At 41.9% G+C, this 17,610-nt stretch overlaps 1 protein-coding gene across 4 annotated transcripts in view; it reads left to right on the plus strand.

Moving 5' to 3' along the window:
- LOC148024362 (importin subunit alpha-9) overlaps nucleotides 1–17,610 on the plus strand; it is a 132,743-nt gene that overhangs the window by 89,894 nt on the left and 25,239 nt on the right. For 2 of the 4 annotated variants that reach the window (XM_087693980.1, XM_087693979.1), the window contains exons 6-8: nucleotides 4,010–4,089; nucleotides 11,930–12,080; nucleotides 12,214–12,295. In XM_087693980.1, the coding sequence (XP_087550106.1) occupies nucleotides 4,010–4,089; nucleotides 11,930–12,080; nucleotides 12,214–12,295 (313 nt within the window). Of the gene's footprint in view, nucleotides 1–4,009; nucleotides 4,098–11,929; nucleotides 12,081–12,213; nucleotides 12,296–17,610 lie in introns of all 4 variants that reach the window. The other 2 variants (XM_087693982.1, XM_087693981.1) reach the window with 2 other exon arrangements.

The raw sequence follows: 17,610 nt of genomic DNA on the forward strand, positions 1-17,610 counted from the left end.
TGCAGAAAAAAGATTGCAAAAGAGAAGAAAACGGGCTTTGGGTATGGTTTTCCAAGAGATATCAGCCACTCGCACGATTGATGGCAATGTTTCAGCCAACCTTGTGGAGGAGGATTATGCATTTTTACATGCAGTTATGGCTCTTCTATGGGGGATCAGGTTTTAGTGCATTAAAAGCACATCATACTTGGTATTTTGATGGTGCTGCATTACATCATGATCACTTTTTGGAAGTTTTTGTTGTCTTCTATGCATTTAGCCGCTTTTGGAAAGAATTTATCTTGTGCCAGTAACACTTCTCTTGTAGTTGGTGGTATTTGTGAGGTGCATATTTCTGAATTTTGGATGGTTGATGCTTTGCCTACTTTAAATACTCCACTTCCCCATACTTGTGAGGGTTGCATTTTCAGCAAAATGTGTCAATTTGCGTTCAAGAAGGATGATGCAGTTCGTGCTGTCCGGAAAATACAGCTAGTACGTAGCGTTGTATTCAATGTGGACTCATGCCGTTTGGGTCATCTTTATTTTGCTACATTTATTGGTGACTACTCTAGGTCGACTTGGATGTGTGGTTTGAAGGCCTAATTGGATGCCTTTATGTATTTCTAACATTTGGTTGCCAAATTGGAAATTTAAATTGGTTTGAAAGTGCAAACTCTTCGTATAGGTAGAGGGGGGCAAGGTGGGGGGGGGGGGGGGGTGTTACATGTCTATAGTCTTTGAGGCGTATTTGTTAGACCATGGCATTGTACATTAGTCTACAGTGAGGATGACTCCTCAAGAGAATTGGGTGATGGAATGGAAGAACCGTGCTCATATGGAAATGACTAGATGCATGTTGAAGAGAAAAGGGCTGCCTCACAGATTTTGGCTCGAAGGCCTTATATGTGCAGATCATATTTTGAAGGTGCTCCTACAAAAGCATCAATGACAATTACATTGTATGAGGCATGGTATGACAAGAATCCTAATGTGCATTATTTTTGTGTTTTTGGTTGTGTTGCATATGGTCATAATACTCAAAGAGCTTTGTGGAAAGCTTGATGACAAGCCAATAAAATGCATTTTCGTTGGGTATAGCATGGAAAGCTAAGGGTATAGGATGTATACACCTTCCACATGCAAGTTTTTGTGAGTAGAGATGTTACATTCTCTGAAAATTCAGCACGTATGCGTGCTGAATTTGAAATGCCAGCTATTTCAGACTCTTCGGATGTATTGGAGGGTCTTCTTCTGTATGTTATTGGTTCGGGGGACTGATTAGGATGCAGAAAATCAGCAATTACAGCATGCTGAACCTGCTCCACTTACCGCACATTAGCCTCTAGCTGATCCAGTTTCTTCTAGGGTAGTGGATGACTCAATTGTGCAAGAAGGGTTGCTATACATACAGCCAAAACATCCCCTAGATGGTTGTTATAGACTCTTAAAGAGAGTTGTATAGATGTTCCTTTACCTCAGTGTACATGTTCAGGTGATAGCAATGTAGGGGGACACATTTTGTTGATACAAGGCATCTTATTGATGATGAGGAAGCATACACTTTTGCTAGTACTCTCTTGAGAATAACACCTAGAGTCTTGTTGACTTGCTTTTGGCAAAAAGGCTAGTGGCATATGTTGGCTTTACAAGCTCAAAAGGAAATATGATGAGGCTATTGATAGATACAAGGCAAGGCTGGTTGAAAATGGATATGCTTAGAAAAAGGGCATTGACTATGACAAAACATTTGCTCATATATCTAGGATGACCACCATTAGATGTGTGATTGCTATGGCTGCATGTTTCAGTTGGGATGTACATCAATTGGATATAAAAGACAACATTTTTGAATGAAGATTTGGAAGAGGATGTGTGTGTTGCACAACTTGCAGACTTTCTTGTGCAAGGTCAAGAGCATAAGATTTGTAAGCTGAATAGAACCTTGTATGGCTTAAAACATGCACCATGTGCTTGGTACTCTCATATAGATGCATTTTTGACTGCACAAGGGTTCCAAAACATTCCAATCAAACCCATCTTCTATGTTAGAAGAAAAGGAGGGGGAGGGGGGGGGGTTTTCTAGATTTGATAATCATCATTCTTTACATTTTTTACATAGGTGATATGTTGCTCATTGTACCTAATGAGAGAAATATTGCAGATTTCAAGGCTGAATGTAGTCTACTTTGATATATCATGTATGGATGCTTCACTATTTTTTTGGAGATTCAATTCACCCAAAACCAGCATGGTATTGTTATGTCTCGGTGACAATATGTTCAAACATTGGTAGTGAGGTTTAACATGCAATCTTGTAAACCTATGATCACACCTATGGAAAAATGGCTGAAACTTTCAATGCATGATGGTAGCGATCTATTAGATGTTGGTATTCATAGCTAGGCTATTGGTTGACTGATCTATTTGTGCAAAACTTATGCTGGCATACAATATGCAGTACACATGTGAGCAGATATGTGCACAGTCCAAGGACACTACATTGGTAAGTTGTTATGTGCAGTTTCTGGATGTTTGCAAGGAACACATTCATACGGTTTGCTATTTTGCAAGGGGAGAGACTTGTATTTGCTGATCTTCATGTCCATCTAGAGAGACCCACTCCTATTGTTTTTTATGGTCAAAGTGGTATTGCAATAGCATGGAATCTAGTGTTTCATGCTTGTACGGAACACATTAAGATACATTATTACTAGTAAGAGAGAGATCCTATGTAGGTAAGATCAATATGATCTACATTCCCACATAGTAGAATGTTGCCAATATTTTCACCAAGGCACTATTACATGAAAAATTTGAGGAATTTCGAAAATCCTTGAACTTATTGCCTTTTGCTGATTGATTCTCTCCTTTGTACATCATCACATTGGCACTCTAGGTGGGTATTAGAATTGGTGAATTCTATGGGTAGTGCTCAATGTTTTAGTGTGTGTTGTGGACATGACTACGTTTGTAAGTTGTGCCACTACTTTTAGAGTTAGTTTTAACTCTAGTCAAGTTAGGGATCAATTGAGGGGAGCTCAAATCTTTTTCAAAAAAGACTTGAGAACTATCTACATCAAACTAGAATGATGAGATCAGAAATGACGTGTGAGTTGTTCATACTTACATCGACGTGTGACTTGTTCTTACTTACATCGTCATGGAGTTTAGCAACTAACATATTGACATGCTGGAAATTTTTGGGATCTTATGGGTGGCCTGCAAGTTATTTTTTGGTTGTTCCCCAAATTTATTTCAATGCTGCAATTGGTATCCATTGTGATGTTTTAATTTATAAGCTGTTTTTCGTCGAAGTGGGGCCTTTGTGGCTCAAGTCAAATAAGCCTTTGATGTTTTGAGTTGACCTAGCAATGATACATGAGTTGTATGGGTTTGATCGTGCCCATTATGATTGTAATAATCTACTTTTCTTTGAAGTAGGGCTTTTGTAATTTTAAGTCAAATAAATGTTTGAGAGCAATATACATGAGTTGACTTGAGATTAATATGCATGCTTTGTGTCGAGTTTTTCCAAAACTGAGCATGTCTATAAGGTTGCAATGTGCCTGCTATGTGTTTGTATCTTAGAACTCAAGGCTATCCTCTGAAATTTGGGCTTTAATGAAGAGGTTAATAAAAGTGTCAAGCTGTGACATACAGCTGAAAGTCTTTGTTCATGCACCTGCATAGCTACAGTACCATATGGGTTCTATTGTCCATTTATCAAGAACTAAACATGTTCATGAAGCTGCAACATGTATAGTAGTTGCAAGCTGGTATTCCAGGATTTTTAACTTTCCCTCAGAGGCTCATAATTCTGTTTTTTAAAGTAAAAACCATGAAGTAGCAATGTACAGCTGGAGATTAGTAAACTTTTTCATTTTCCTGCATATTTGTTTCATGCAAGGTATTTGGTTGTGCCATCTAATCTTGATACTGTTTTAGCTTGGTTTTTTTTGAACTTTCAAGGAAGACTTTAGATTGTAGTTGTTATCAACTTTATGAATATTTGACTGGTTGGCTTCAGGGACCAAGTCCAAAAGCAGCCATGGAATTATTGAAACAAGAGAGTTTGCCAGAAGCAATTACTCGACATCTGACAAAAGGGTAGGCCCGTAAGTTTACTATTCAGTCTTGTGACTGTCTAAACTGCTTGTCTTGATGCTTATAGTCCATGCCTAGGGAATTTATACTGGTGAAGTGACAGTCACCAAGATTGCTTGACTTTGTACTTTGACACATTTAGGGAAACTATCTCTTCTAACAACTAATGGATGAACTTCATCCTCATTCTTTGATACTGGTTTTTGTTGTCTTTATGCCGGCTGTTGCCAAGCCTTGTACTATGTTGTTACTGCTTCTCACCTCTTCACAGTAGCATAGCAACATAATGTCATATATGAGCCATGTTTAACTCCCTAAAGTAGGTCTCATTCATTTTATGTAGGCATTTACGTGATGTCTTTATTTCCTCGATATGTGCATTGTAGGACTAGGTGTAGTCAATTAAGACGACTACTAGGCACGGGATACTTTGTCCTTGTGACAAGATGCTTAGGACACTTGGTCCTAATTTGAGGGTTACGTTATGTTATTGAACTCTAATTTTATTTTGTAACAAGGACAATTTCTTTTTTCTGTAACCCACTTGTGTTGGCTTGCTCTCTTTGTCTTGTTCTCTACCTCAACTTGAGTGGTATCAGAGCAGTCGTGATGCTGTCCAGCGATCTTGATTCTGTGCAGCATGAGCAGAATGGTGATTCAGAGCTCTGGTTTACTGCTGCAATCTGTTTGCAGTCTCATGACTGCATGTTGGAGCCCTGGTTCATTACTGATCAGCCCCGTGACTGTTTCAAATGCTACACCTGCACTCCAGCATGACTCCAAAGAGTCTTCAGCCTGCTGCAGAGACCATAAATCTGCTGTTAGTCTTGAATTTGGTGCTGCTTTCAGTCTCAAATTTGCTGCTGCCTCCTGCCTTGAATGTGCTGCTGTCTTGGCTCTGATTTGCAAATATAGCACTTGCAGAATTTCTGCAGTCAGAGTGAATTTCATTTGGTAAATGATTTCTTTTTATCTCCATTTCCCCTTTGCATTGGGACATTTGTCCCTTGAAAATTTGGTGCTTTTGCTCCCATTTGGCTCACTTTTGCAATTTCAGGTTCATTGGGAGGATTTGAACATTTCACAGTGGTCATACCAGCCATCAAAGCTGCCAGCATAATGGTCCATGGCTGTTTCTGCTTAAAGAAAACCAACACCAATGTAGCCTTCCATGGCAAGACATGACTCTAGATATTAATTGTAAACAAACCTAAGCAGCTTTCAGCAATCTCATTGCTTTATGATCTGTATGAGTTTTCTGCAACAGGTCCATGGTTGGAAACATTGAAGTATCATGTCTTTTTAGTCCAAGGCATAAGTGGGAGATAACACTTGACATAAGCCATAATAATCAATTGAACAATTTGTAGTCAGAGATGAAGAGGTCAAGTGGATAATTTCTAGTCATCCAGTCATCCAATTTGCATCGCAACCTCTGTGCTACACATTGCCTTTCCTGCTTGAGAGTTACATTTGACAACCCAAATTTCCTTACAATTTCAGTATGTGGCAAAATCTTTTCTGACCAAATCAAGGAATCCCAATCACATGATTTTAAAGGTAAAAGCTTAGATTTAGCAAAATGAATTTGCAGCCCTGTAACCCTGCCTCATGTATTTACCTAACATCCATGATTGCGACAATTTTTTTCCAATTATACATTGAGAAGTAGCCTTAAAATACAGCCAGTAGATAACTTGCACCAATTCTGGAATGAAACCCATGCATCTTTTTTTTCGTTTGAGAAATAAAATCCCAATATTGAGTATACGTAGCATATTTACTACCAACAAGAGTGTTGGCTATGTGATCATTTATCTGTTTTTAGTAACAACGCCATAATGCCATCTAGGAACAAAGCCACTGCCATCAGCATTTTTCTCTCCTCTCTTCTCATCATTAAATCCTCCTCTCTCCTACTACTACATGAGCATTGTATGCAATCTTGTTTCATTTAGTGTTATACAGATTTTACTTTTCATTCTTTGTGTTCTCTGTTCTATCTCAGTGGTACTGTTTCTTGCACATGCCCATAAAACGCTTGTTTGTCACTTCATGCACGGAGCATAGGGGTGTGGTGTCGGGAAGTGGTGTTTCTCCCTCCTGTGAACCTGTCAATTGAATTTGAACTGCCCTTTCTTTGCTTCTATTTTCTCCCGCTATTCTCTGGCACGTTGTATGGAACAGGAAATGAGACTATCTAGCTAAGCTTAAAGGAAAGAATTACTCCTTGTCTGTGAACTTGACACACAACCAATTGGGCTGACCACAGGAGGCGTTACATTAGTGGGGTGATACAAGACTCCAACTATAGATGAAAAGTTTTACTATAGACAAAACAGAAGGAGAGCTCGTGAAAAATGCCACTTCCGTAAGTGCCAAGCGATGGACAAAGATGCAAAGGATGATTGCAACAAACGGTTTGGATGATGTGAAAGCCCTTATAAGAGATGAAATTGCAGCAATATGTATGACAATGATTGATAAGGTGACAAACGACATGAATGCAATGGATGAAACATGGGGAAAGGAATTAAATGCTAAAATGGATGCAAATCTGAAAGCATGTATGAAGGTGTGGGGCAGTATGCAACAAAAAGTCATGAATGATATGGATACAAAGCAAAAAGACATGTATGACAAATTGTAGGAGACATCCAAACGGGAACTAAGTGTTGGTATAGATGCAAACAAGAAATCATGCATTAATGGCTAGGATGATGCAAAATACAAAGAAATCAAGGCTGACCTGTAGGTTGATATGAAAGATAACTTGAACAAAGTAAGTGATGCTTGGAAAGAGATATGGATGCATTGAAATCTGATACAAATGTACGCATAGCAGTCAAGGATATGGAGATTGCTGAACTAAAAAGGTAGTTAGAGGTATGTAAGAAAGAATTAGTGACACACAAGTCAATGATGGATGTATAAATAACAATGTTAGATACATTGGAATTAAAGAAAGAGGTGGAAAGTATACAAAAGGACATGCACACATGGGTGAATGTGGTAGAGGGAGCTTAGAAGAAAGTAGAAAATGTTGAGCATACAATGAAAGAAAATGCACAATGGATTGAGATAGTCAAAAGAAACAAAGGGATACCTCAGAACAAAGTAGAAATGATGAACGCAACACTAGAAGTAGAACCAAAAAGGAAACTCGGTGCATTACGTGTTCATGTGGTGGGTAGAATGCTAAAACACTTTGTGCTAAGATGGGTGCGAATGAGATACACACAATGGATGTGTGGAGGGTGGGTGATCCAAGTGACAAAAAAGGTTGGATCCTCATGCTGAAATTTAAGGACATGGATAATAAGAGGGCCTTTCTCTCAAAAAGAAAGGCTTTGAAGAGTGAAAAGGTTTATCTCGATGAGGATCTCACACCCGCACAGTTAGAGCATAGAAGGGCTAGCATGGCAACGGTGTTGGAGGCACGCAAAGAAGGCAAGTATGTTGTGTATAGAGATGGCGATAGTAATCTTAGCAAAACGAAGGTCACAATGATGGTACGTGGTGTATGAGGCGTTAAGGATGTCCCTTTGGAATTGTAATAGTTCAATGAGACTTGAGGCAAGTTATTTTGAGGATACTTTTTGTGGGATAGACATAAATATGTATACAAAGACACATCAATGTATACATTTTAGATTACCAGATGTTATGGGATACAAATGGGAGAGTGTTTATAGGCCTCAGTGCTATTCTTTATCGTGAGAGCCTCCAAGACATGATTCATGTGGTGTCACGAGATGTGTAGGCTAGATATATGTGGATAAGGCTAAGAATAGGGCGCGCAAGGGATCTATATGTTGCAGTATGTTACTTCCCACCTACCTATTCAACATTTGTCCTTGGGAAGGGTTCTCCATTTGAAGTACTACATGAGGACATTATAATGTATGCAAGCATTGGGAACTTACTACTAATGGGAGACTTTAATGCTCAAACAGGAAGTGAGCAGTCAGCCTTTTATGATACTGAACATGAGATGTTTAAGGAGTTGGCATTGGACGAACTAGGGCTTGAGGGGCCATCTGAAGATAAGGAGATGACAACATATGGATCCCATTTAGTAGTATTAGGAAGTGCTCATGGATTAGCTATATTCAATGGCTTATCGAGATGGCCGGGAGCGGATGCTTTCACTTGTTGGAACAACAAAAAGGAAGAAAGTATTGTGGACTATATAATGGGCTCGCCAGTGTTAATTCCAAAAATTAAGCATTTTGAGATATCTCATAAGCCGATTGGCCCAGCAGCCAACCATGCAATCCTAAAATTCACCCTAGCATGTGGTTAAATACATGAAACATGCACAGAGGTATACACATTTCCACACTATGAGTTTCTAGAGCAAACTTCACATATCTATAGTGATGTAGTACAAGATGGCTTAAGCTAGACCAGCATGAACCATTGGAGGATGTCACTAAATCTCTAGGGAAGGTTTTAAATATAGCAACTACAGAGGCATTCCCATGTAAGATGTGCTCTACTGTACCATGTAGATGCATTGCCCCTTAGAATGCTTGGTATGATGATGAGTGCAGACAGACTAGGACCCGCCTACAGAAAGATGTTACACTAGGGACATGCACACACAAGCATGCATGGAATGTCTTCCTTCGTATTGTGTGGAAAAAGAAGAGGGATTATCTAGCCAAACTAGAGTTTGAGATGTATCAGTTCTTTTTGAGTAGGGACAACAAGAAGGCATGGAGGAAATTTCATGGTAGACAACCCCCAATTCAGTTGAAATCACCTTCACTATTGCATGAACATGCTGGTGCACTGTATGATTTTCCATCACAAGAGCAGATTCCCTGTCCATCAAACTCTAGGCCAACACAGTGTGGATTCTTTACAAAAAAATTGTTAAGGTGTGCCATTTGGAGGTTAAAGAATGGGAGAGCACATGATCAAGATGGCCTTGTGGTAGAACATTTTGCACATGCATGTTATGCATTGGTCTCTATCTTGTCAAATATCTTCAATAGGGTTGTATGTGAGGGGTTTCCAGCAAGTTGGTGTGACCACACAATAGTGCCAATTTTTAAGAGCGGAGATCCATTGGTCACTAACAACTATTGCACTATTATGATCGGCCATATGCTAGTAAAACAAAGGGGATATGGTTATGATTTTTAAGAGCATGAGTTGAGTTGGCGGGCTGAAACAAAGGGGATACGGTTGGCAAGACAAGCTGGCTTCTGTCAAGGATACAATACATTAGATCATATATTCACGTTGAGGGCCTTGAGTGAGGAGGGACGATCACGAAGGCAAAAAATATTTTGTTGTTTCGTGGATCTCAGCAAAGTTTTTGATATGGTACCTCGTGCAATAGTCATGCAGAGGTTGTGAACCATTGGGGTCCCAAAGGATATGCAATGGTGTATTTATACATTGTGCGAGACAGTGACAAGTAGAGTACGAGTGCGTGGAGGCACAATAGACTCAGTGTCTAGCACGATTGGTGTAAAGCAAGGCTGTCCGCTCTCTCCTTTGCTGTTTGGATTGTACATTGTCAAGATTTCAGATTACATACAAAGATGGGGTGGTATGGGACCTAGCTTGGCTGGGGTATTGATACCAATTTTGTTATATGTAGACGATATTGTGCTCATCTCAAATTCACTTGAGGGGCTACAATGACATCCGGATGCATTGCATGTGTTTTGTGAAGAGAAAGCCATCAAGGTTAATCGTTGAAAGACTAAAATTACTCAGAGTATCACTTATGTATGATGGTTAGTCTGTGGAAATGGTTAGACAATATGTATACCTTGGGGTCACTTTCAAAGGCCCACAGTTTTCATGGAAGGAGACACCTGAGGCTAGGCTTGCATGGGCATATGTAGCTTTGGGTACTCTAAAGCAACAATTGTTCAAAACTTCACACACACAATTCGAGGAGCCCCAGACCAAATTGTGGCTCTTTGAAAATTGACACTTTAGTTATGCCCACACTACTTAATCGAGCAGCCATTTGGGGCCCATGCCTTTATCATACTGGACGCGGGCGCCTCTCATGGACTGTAACGGGCCTGAAGCACAACATTATAATGGCTGGGAACATATGGAGAGACAGTTGGTAATGATGATAGCATGTATGATAAGGGTGAAAGCCTCAGTAACACAAGAGATCATCCGAGCAGAGTTGGGTGCAGCACCCACCCATGGTAGTGGAGGCACTATTCTAGACAATCACCTTCCTCTAGAGGATATGGCAGCTCCCTAAAGACTGATACCCTAGGCTAGCGGTGGAGTCTTCAAGATAGCTTGTAGCAGAGGGAGATAGACAATGTTGGTATGCACATATGAGCACGTGGATGAACTTGCATGTCATGAATATAGACAGATTGCCACCATTCGATCACAACCTTGATTGTCCCACTTTGAGTCTGAGCCATTCAGAGTTGAATAGAGTGATCAGAGCAAACATCACTAAAGTGGAGATAGAGAGGACTTGGTCCAAGCCCCCTTTCCCATTAGGCACGAAGATGGCACAATACCAGTGTCACTTCCTGCAGTTTTCCCATGCTTCTTGGCTCCTGGACAGCTAGTGCTCCAAGAAATACAGTACTCCAGTATATACATCCCAGCTGCTAAGAGCCGCTTGCTGTGTTTGACAAGGATTCCATTTGATGTACACAAGAATTTTTTGCCAACTTTGAATGAGCTTATTGGAGAAAGAACAGTGCAATATCTTGCCCTAAAATTCATCCAAAACTGTCTTCCAATGAGTGACTGTCTATCACCAAAGGCTATTTTTGAGATACGAGGCACAAGGCACAAAGCCGATAGCTTAATAGCCGATGGCTGCTTTTGTTGAGCAATTTGTAGCAACAATGAATATTGAGAATATTTAGATCACCATACATCTTTGGGGAACACACTTCAGCAACAACCATCAAGGTAATGCCCTTCCTGTTTGTCTTGGTTATCCAGAGAATTGTCTGTAGCCATAGACATGAATATACCAATATCTGCTTTCTGCCGCATAATAAATTGAAGAAAGAACTGAACGTGCACCATTCTTATGGATTGAACAATCCCAAGGCGCTCATGAAGCTGCCAAGTGGATAACTTCCAATAATCCAATTTTTCTGAAATGCCCATTAGACCGTTTGCTGCATTGCAACATTCCAACCCAATGGATAACCTATATGTCTAACCACATGACCATGCAGGGGAATTCGTCTTGGTGAAAGCCATTGATGCCATTCTTGTTATGCATACACATATGCACATTCTTCATTCTGCTTCTTTCCTCCCCCTAGTTCTGCAGTTGTACTTTATATGCAGGTGAAATTGTGCCAAAGTCAAGCAAAGTTTCTGGACAAGTGTACAGCGGCATTGTTACAAATGGATCTTATGCAACTAAAAAATATTGTCAAGAATCCCCCTTTATCAGGCCCACATGATTTCTCGGACAGTAATACTTACTCGCCATGTCACTGCAAGTCAATTACTATTGGGCACGTGTAATAATTCTATCAGCAGTCCAGTTAGCAACGGGCGAAAAAATTGTATAGATGAGTCACTATTGTGAGGGATTGAAAGCTGTTACTTGGTCTTCCTTAGTAGGTTGACATCATTCTTCATGAATCTTTGTTCAAGAAGCTTTCTCCAAATGCTATAGAATTCAAGGATCACCACTGCAAGTGTGGCTTACCACAGGCCCGTATTTGACAAATTATACAGTAGAAAGGTTCATGCTTTCACACAGCTCATAAGCTTTGAGTCAAAGAAATAAATTGATTATGTGGACAAGCAAAAATCTGAGCTCTAATTTTTCAGTGGATGGTATCTTATTTTATTTTTTGGTTTTCAGGGATGAAGATTTGGCAGTTGAAGTTTCATGGGTTGTGGTTTACCTCACCTCTCTTTTAGATTCCCATGCTAAAGTTCTTATTAAGGCTGGTCTTCTTCCTCCACTTATTGGAAGACTGGCCACCTCAGAAAAGCTATCCTTGTTGACTCCGGTTAGAATTTTGATAAATTGGTAGTATTTCAATAACTTAACATCACTGTAACAAGTATTTAAGGTATTTCTTTTCCTGTTTGAAATAAATGTAAGGTTTCATGACTTTCTGAGTATAATGCTGATGTTTGCAGGTCTTGAGAAGCATAGGGAATCTTGTGGCAGGTGATAATGCAAACACAGACGCTGTTTTTGATGCAGCACAAAATATACCTGGTGTGAAGTCGTTTCAATTTTTGAATCTTTGTATTTTTGAAAGAGCAAGTCTCACTCTATATAAAACTCACTGATAACTGGATAGGAAATGTACTCATGTAAGTTTTCCCCTGCTGTGAGGGGAGATGCTTTCTTTGTGTTTGGAATTCTGGAACCTGTTTCCATTTAGGGTCACCCAGGTTTTGGCATTCCGGATCCGCTGATTGACAGTTCACCTGGTCCTATATATATGACATTCATATTTTACATCAGAAAGTTGATTTCTGAGGTGTTGATTTATAGTTTTCTCTATTGCTTGCTAACAAAGGTTCTTCTAGCCATATTGGCTTGGAAAGCTTCAGAGATCTAGCTAACCTGAATAGTTGTCAAGATAGTTGCAAAAATTTAAGGCTGCATGCATTTTCAATAGAAAAACTTTCCGTGTAAGTTTGTACAAAAATATTGGTCCATCTGATTGTTGGGTATCTCACACGCCTTACTTACGCCTACGCTCATATGGGAGTGTGCGGGTGATCACTAGGACACTGGGGCACTTTTTACTCTCGGTAGGAGAGGTTTTTTCCCCCAGATTATGTGTACTATTTTGTATGTGCTTGTGGTGCACACTTACGGGCACTTACTGTGTTCGGGTGTGAACAGCCCCTTATAACCCTAAGGTATAAGGGTTATCATTTGTACTTTCAGCCAACACTCTATTCAGTACTATTGCATTGGGTATCGTGCTCAACTCTGTCTCTCACTCTCACACTGTCTACTGCACTTCAGCTGCACCTCGATCCTCTCCCATCTGACATTTGGTATCAGAGCTGGTCAGCAGCTCTGCACAACTCCCGAGGATTCTGCACAGCTCCCGAGGACTCAGCCGCCGTCGCTAGTCAGCTCAGGTTTGGGCCTGCATCTGTCTGCCCTGTGCAGACTCGTCAGTCAGCCCATCTCCTTGCTGTAGCAGCGCCGCCAGGAGCCCCGCCAGATTGGCGCCTCTGTGCCCTAGCGCCAGCTCGTCAGACAGCGCCACCAGCTGCCTGCGCCGCCTGGACCTGGAGCTGAAGCCGCCTTGTCTGTCACGAGCCCTGCTCCTGCGTGTGCCAGTTCGTGACCAGCGCCGCCCTGTCTGCGAGAAGCTCCACCTGACGCGCCTCCTGTACTTGCACACGCCGTCGCCACCTAACGCGCCACCTGACGCCGCCTCCTGACGCCGCCCTGTCACGTCCTTGCCAGCTGACGCCCTGTCCCGCCATCTGACGCCCTGTCCCGCCACTGGTACCCTGTCCCGCCACCTGTCTCCTGACACGCCACCAGTGCCCTGACGTGCCGCCTGTGTCTTGACGCGCCATCCTGTACCCTGTACGTGTGCGTCAGTCCGACTGTACCCAGCAGTCATTACCTCGGGAATCGTGCCCGTCGTCAACACGCAGAGGTAACATTCTGCACTTTTCTTTTACACAGGAGTTCGTGCAACAGGTTCAGGTTCAGCATTGGGAAACGTGCTGTGTCAGTCTGTGACACATTGAATGCACATTTTGGGGCTTTTGTAACAGACATTTGTGACAGAAATTTTGGGCAGAAAAATTTGGGGCTTTTGATGTTTTAGTGCTGCTGAGCACTAATTGCACCTTGGGAAGCGTGCATCAGTGACAGTTTTTTTTTGACAGAGTACCCTTTGCACATTAATTGCAGACTTGTGTTTGCTGCAATTTCTGGAAATTTGCAGATTTCCAGCCCGTACTGCATTGACATTGCTCTATTGCCTTTTGGGAAATAATGGCAAATCAGGGAGGAGATGTATTCACCTATGTGTCCAAGGAAGACCGATTGGATGGGAACAATTATTCCCTTTGGTCTTTCATGATGAAGAATGTATTAGTGGCCAAAAATTTGTGGGATTATGTCAGTGGAGAGGAAGCACGACCGGGAGTTGTGGCTCCCGCTACTCCTCCTCCAGGAGGACGTGCAAGAGGGCAACCTCAGCCCCCTCCACCACAGCCCGCTCAGCCACTTCCCCCAAGAACTACAGCTCAGAAAGCTTGGGATACACGGGATGCACAGGCTATGTTGCTGATTGCATTGGCAGTTCAGCGTTCTATCATTCCTCATATTCGTTCAGCAGCTTCTTCACAAGAAGCTTGGTTGACATTGGAGCAGATGTTTGCAGGAAAGAATGAGACTCGCATCTCTTTCTTGAAGAAAGAGCTAGAGACTCTAAAGATGAATGAGGGTGATTCTATGCAGGATCATCTCAACAAAATTCAGGACTTGCGGGAGCAACTCATGAATGTGGATGAGTACTACTCAGATGCGCAGCTGATTTCTACGACATTGAATTCACTGCCTCCCTCTTACTTGGCTTTTCATACTGCCTTGAACCTCACTATGAGGATTTCGAAAGAGCCCATCACTTTCATTCAGCTTGTCAGTTTGCTTCTAGAGGAGGAGCAAACTAGACGGAACAGTGGTGTGGATGGTATAGCCTCTGAGCAGGCTTTTATGTCAAGGCAGAAGGGTAAAAACAGCCAAGGGAAAAATGCTTCGCAGAGTTCTGGTAGTAGTAGCACTTCACAGACAAGTCAGAAACAGGGGGGCACGCAAGCCAAGAAAGGAAAATGCCATTACTGCAAGAAGCCTGGCCACTATATCACTGAGTGCAGGAAACGCATCGCCAAAGAGAAGAAGAAGGAGTCAGGGATGTCTGTTTCTGCAGCTCCTTCCACTGCTAGCGAGTCCGCGTCCTTTGTTGCAGCCAGGGACTATTGTTTTTACACTTGCAGTTATGATGTCTCTTGGGCTGATAGAGCATTTAGCTCTACAGAGGATGCTGACACTTGGTTCTTTGACAGTGGTGCTTCACGGCATATCACATCTCGTAGAGATTTGTTTGCTTCTCTTGGTGCACCTCCCGTTGGGAAGTCTGTTCAGTGTGCTAATAATGCATCATACCCTGTTCGTGGTATTGGGGAGATTCAGCTTACAGCCATTGATGGCTCTATTCTCCGCGTACAGGATGCTTTGTATGTGCCTGGCATTAAGAAGAATCTGCTTTCCATTTCTTCTATGGCACGTTGTGGTTTGCAGGTCACCTTTGATGATGACCGTTGCATGGTCCGTGACAAGGAACACATGACATTGGTCTTGACAGGTTCTCTGTGTCATGGGTTATATGAGTTGGATGCTCTTTCGGTAGATCAGTCTGCATATTTGACATCCACTCTTACTCCTGCTATGTTAGAGGCAGAGTTATGGCATGCTCGTTTGGGGCATGTAAACTATGGCAGCTTGATGCTATTACAGCGTACTCAGATGTTGGATGGATTACCTCTCTTGGAGAGACCTCCTGAGCATTTATGCGAGGGTTGCATTTTGGGGAAAATGCATCGTTTCTCTTTTCCCCGTGATGTTGCTTTTAGAGCAACAGCCAGATTGCAGCTTGTGCATTCGGATGTTTGTGGGCCCATGCAGACACAGTCATTGGGTGGTTGTTACTATTTTGTAACATTTATTGATGACTTTACACGTTTTTGCTGGGTCTACTGCTTGAAAAAGAAGTCAGAAGTGTATGATGCATTTTTGGCTTTCAGTGCACTTGTGGAAACTCAGTCTGGTTGCAAGATTAAGACTCTCCGTTCGGACCGAGGGGGGGAATACATGTCCTCTATGCTGAATTCTTATTTGCAGCAGAAGGGCATTATCCATCAGTACACTACTGCATATACTCCACAGCAGAATGGGGTAGCAGAGAGGAAAAATCGGTCACTCATGGAGATGGCCAGATGTATGCTGAAGGCAAAGAGTTTGCCTCATAGTTTTTGGATGGAAGCCGTCATGTGCGCTTGCCACATTTTGAACAGATGCCCTACCAAGGCCTTGAAAACCGTCACACCTTTTGAGGCTTGGCACAGCCGCAAACCTTCTGTTGGCCACTTCCGTACTTTTGGGTGTCTTGCATATGCCCATATTCCACAGGTACTTCGAAAGAAGTTGGACAACAAGGCTGTAAAATGCATCTTTATGGGATATAGCAGCGAAAGCAAAGGCTACAGACTCTATGATCCCGTGACCAAGAAGGTTTTTGTCAGCAGGGATGTTGTATTTGATGAAAAATCAGAATTATCCTTGGCTGGTTTTGATACATATCAGGCTGCCCGTGATGTCTTTGAAGGGCTGCTGCCCATCACATTTGGTGATTCAGCTGGTACTTCAGCAAATGAACCTAATGTTCAGCCAGTTGCTCGTATGGAACATGCAGTAAATCAGCACATTGCTGAAACTGAAATTCAGCAGGAACTTGTACACAGTCAGGAAGCAAGACAGGTGCCTAGATGGTACACGCAGACTATGAGAGATAGTCATTTGGAAACACCCTTGGCTGGTCGTACTCGAAGGCAAACTCGACTGCATGATTCAGCACATTCCATGGAGTTTGTTATGGCAGCATGTACTCATGATAATGAGGAGCCTGAATGTTTTGAGGATGCACGACATAGTGTGCATTGGATGGCAGCCATGCAAGCTGAATTGGATTCTATTCATAAGAATCATACTTGGGATTTGGTGTCTTTGCCAGTTGGCAAGCGTGCCATTGGTACGAAATGGGTCTACAAATTGAAAAGGAATGCAGATGGATCCATAGATAAGTACAAGGCACGGCTGGTAGCTAAAGGCTACGCACAGAAAAAGGGCATTGACTATGAGGAGACCTTTGCTCCTACCTCCCGTATGACGACCATTCGGTCTATGATTGCCTTGGCTGCACATTTTGGTTGGAAAGTGCATCAGCTGGATATAAAGACTGCATTCTTACATGGGGAACTTCAGGAAGAAGTGTATGTACAGCAGCCCATTGGTTTTGCAGTTGAAGGCTCAGAAAATTTAGTATGCAAGCTGAAAAAAGCTCTATATGGTTTGAAACAAGCTCCACGAGCTTGGTACGCAAAGATAGATGCTTTCTTGCTTAGTCAGGGGTTTGTAAACAGCCCATCTGAGTCTACCCTTTATGTACATAAAGAGGGGGGATCCATGCTGATTTTGTGTCTATATGTAGATGACCTTTTGCTCACTGGAACACATGCTGATCAGATTTCAGCATTCAAAAATAATTTACAGCAAACTTTTGACATGTCTGACTTGGGTATTTTGCACTATTACTTGGGCATCGAGTTCGTACATGATGCTAGAGGCATTGGATTATGTCAGTCAAGGTACATTGGGCAACTTCTTGAGAAGTTTGGCTTACAGGATTGCAAGCCAGTTTGTACACCCATGGAACCTGGGCTCAAACTGTCATTACATGATGACAGTGATTTGTTTGATATCCATACTTA

Source organism: Lygodium microphyllum, chromosome 15 (genome assembly GCF_053477565.2).
Source record: "Lygodium microphyllum isolate KBCC chromosome 15, Lygodium_microphyllum_v1.1.10, whole genome shotgun sequence".
Taxonomy (NCBI): Eukaryota; Viridiplantae; Streptophyta; class Polypodiopsida; order Schizaeales; family Lygodiaceae; genus Lygodium; species Lygodium microphyllum.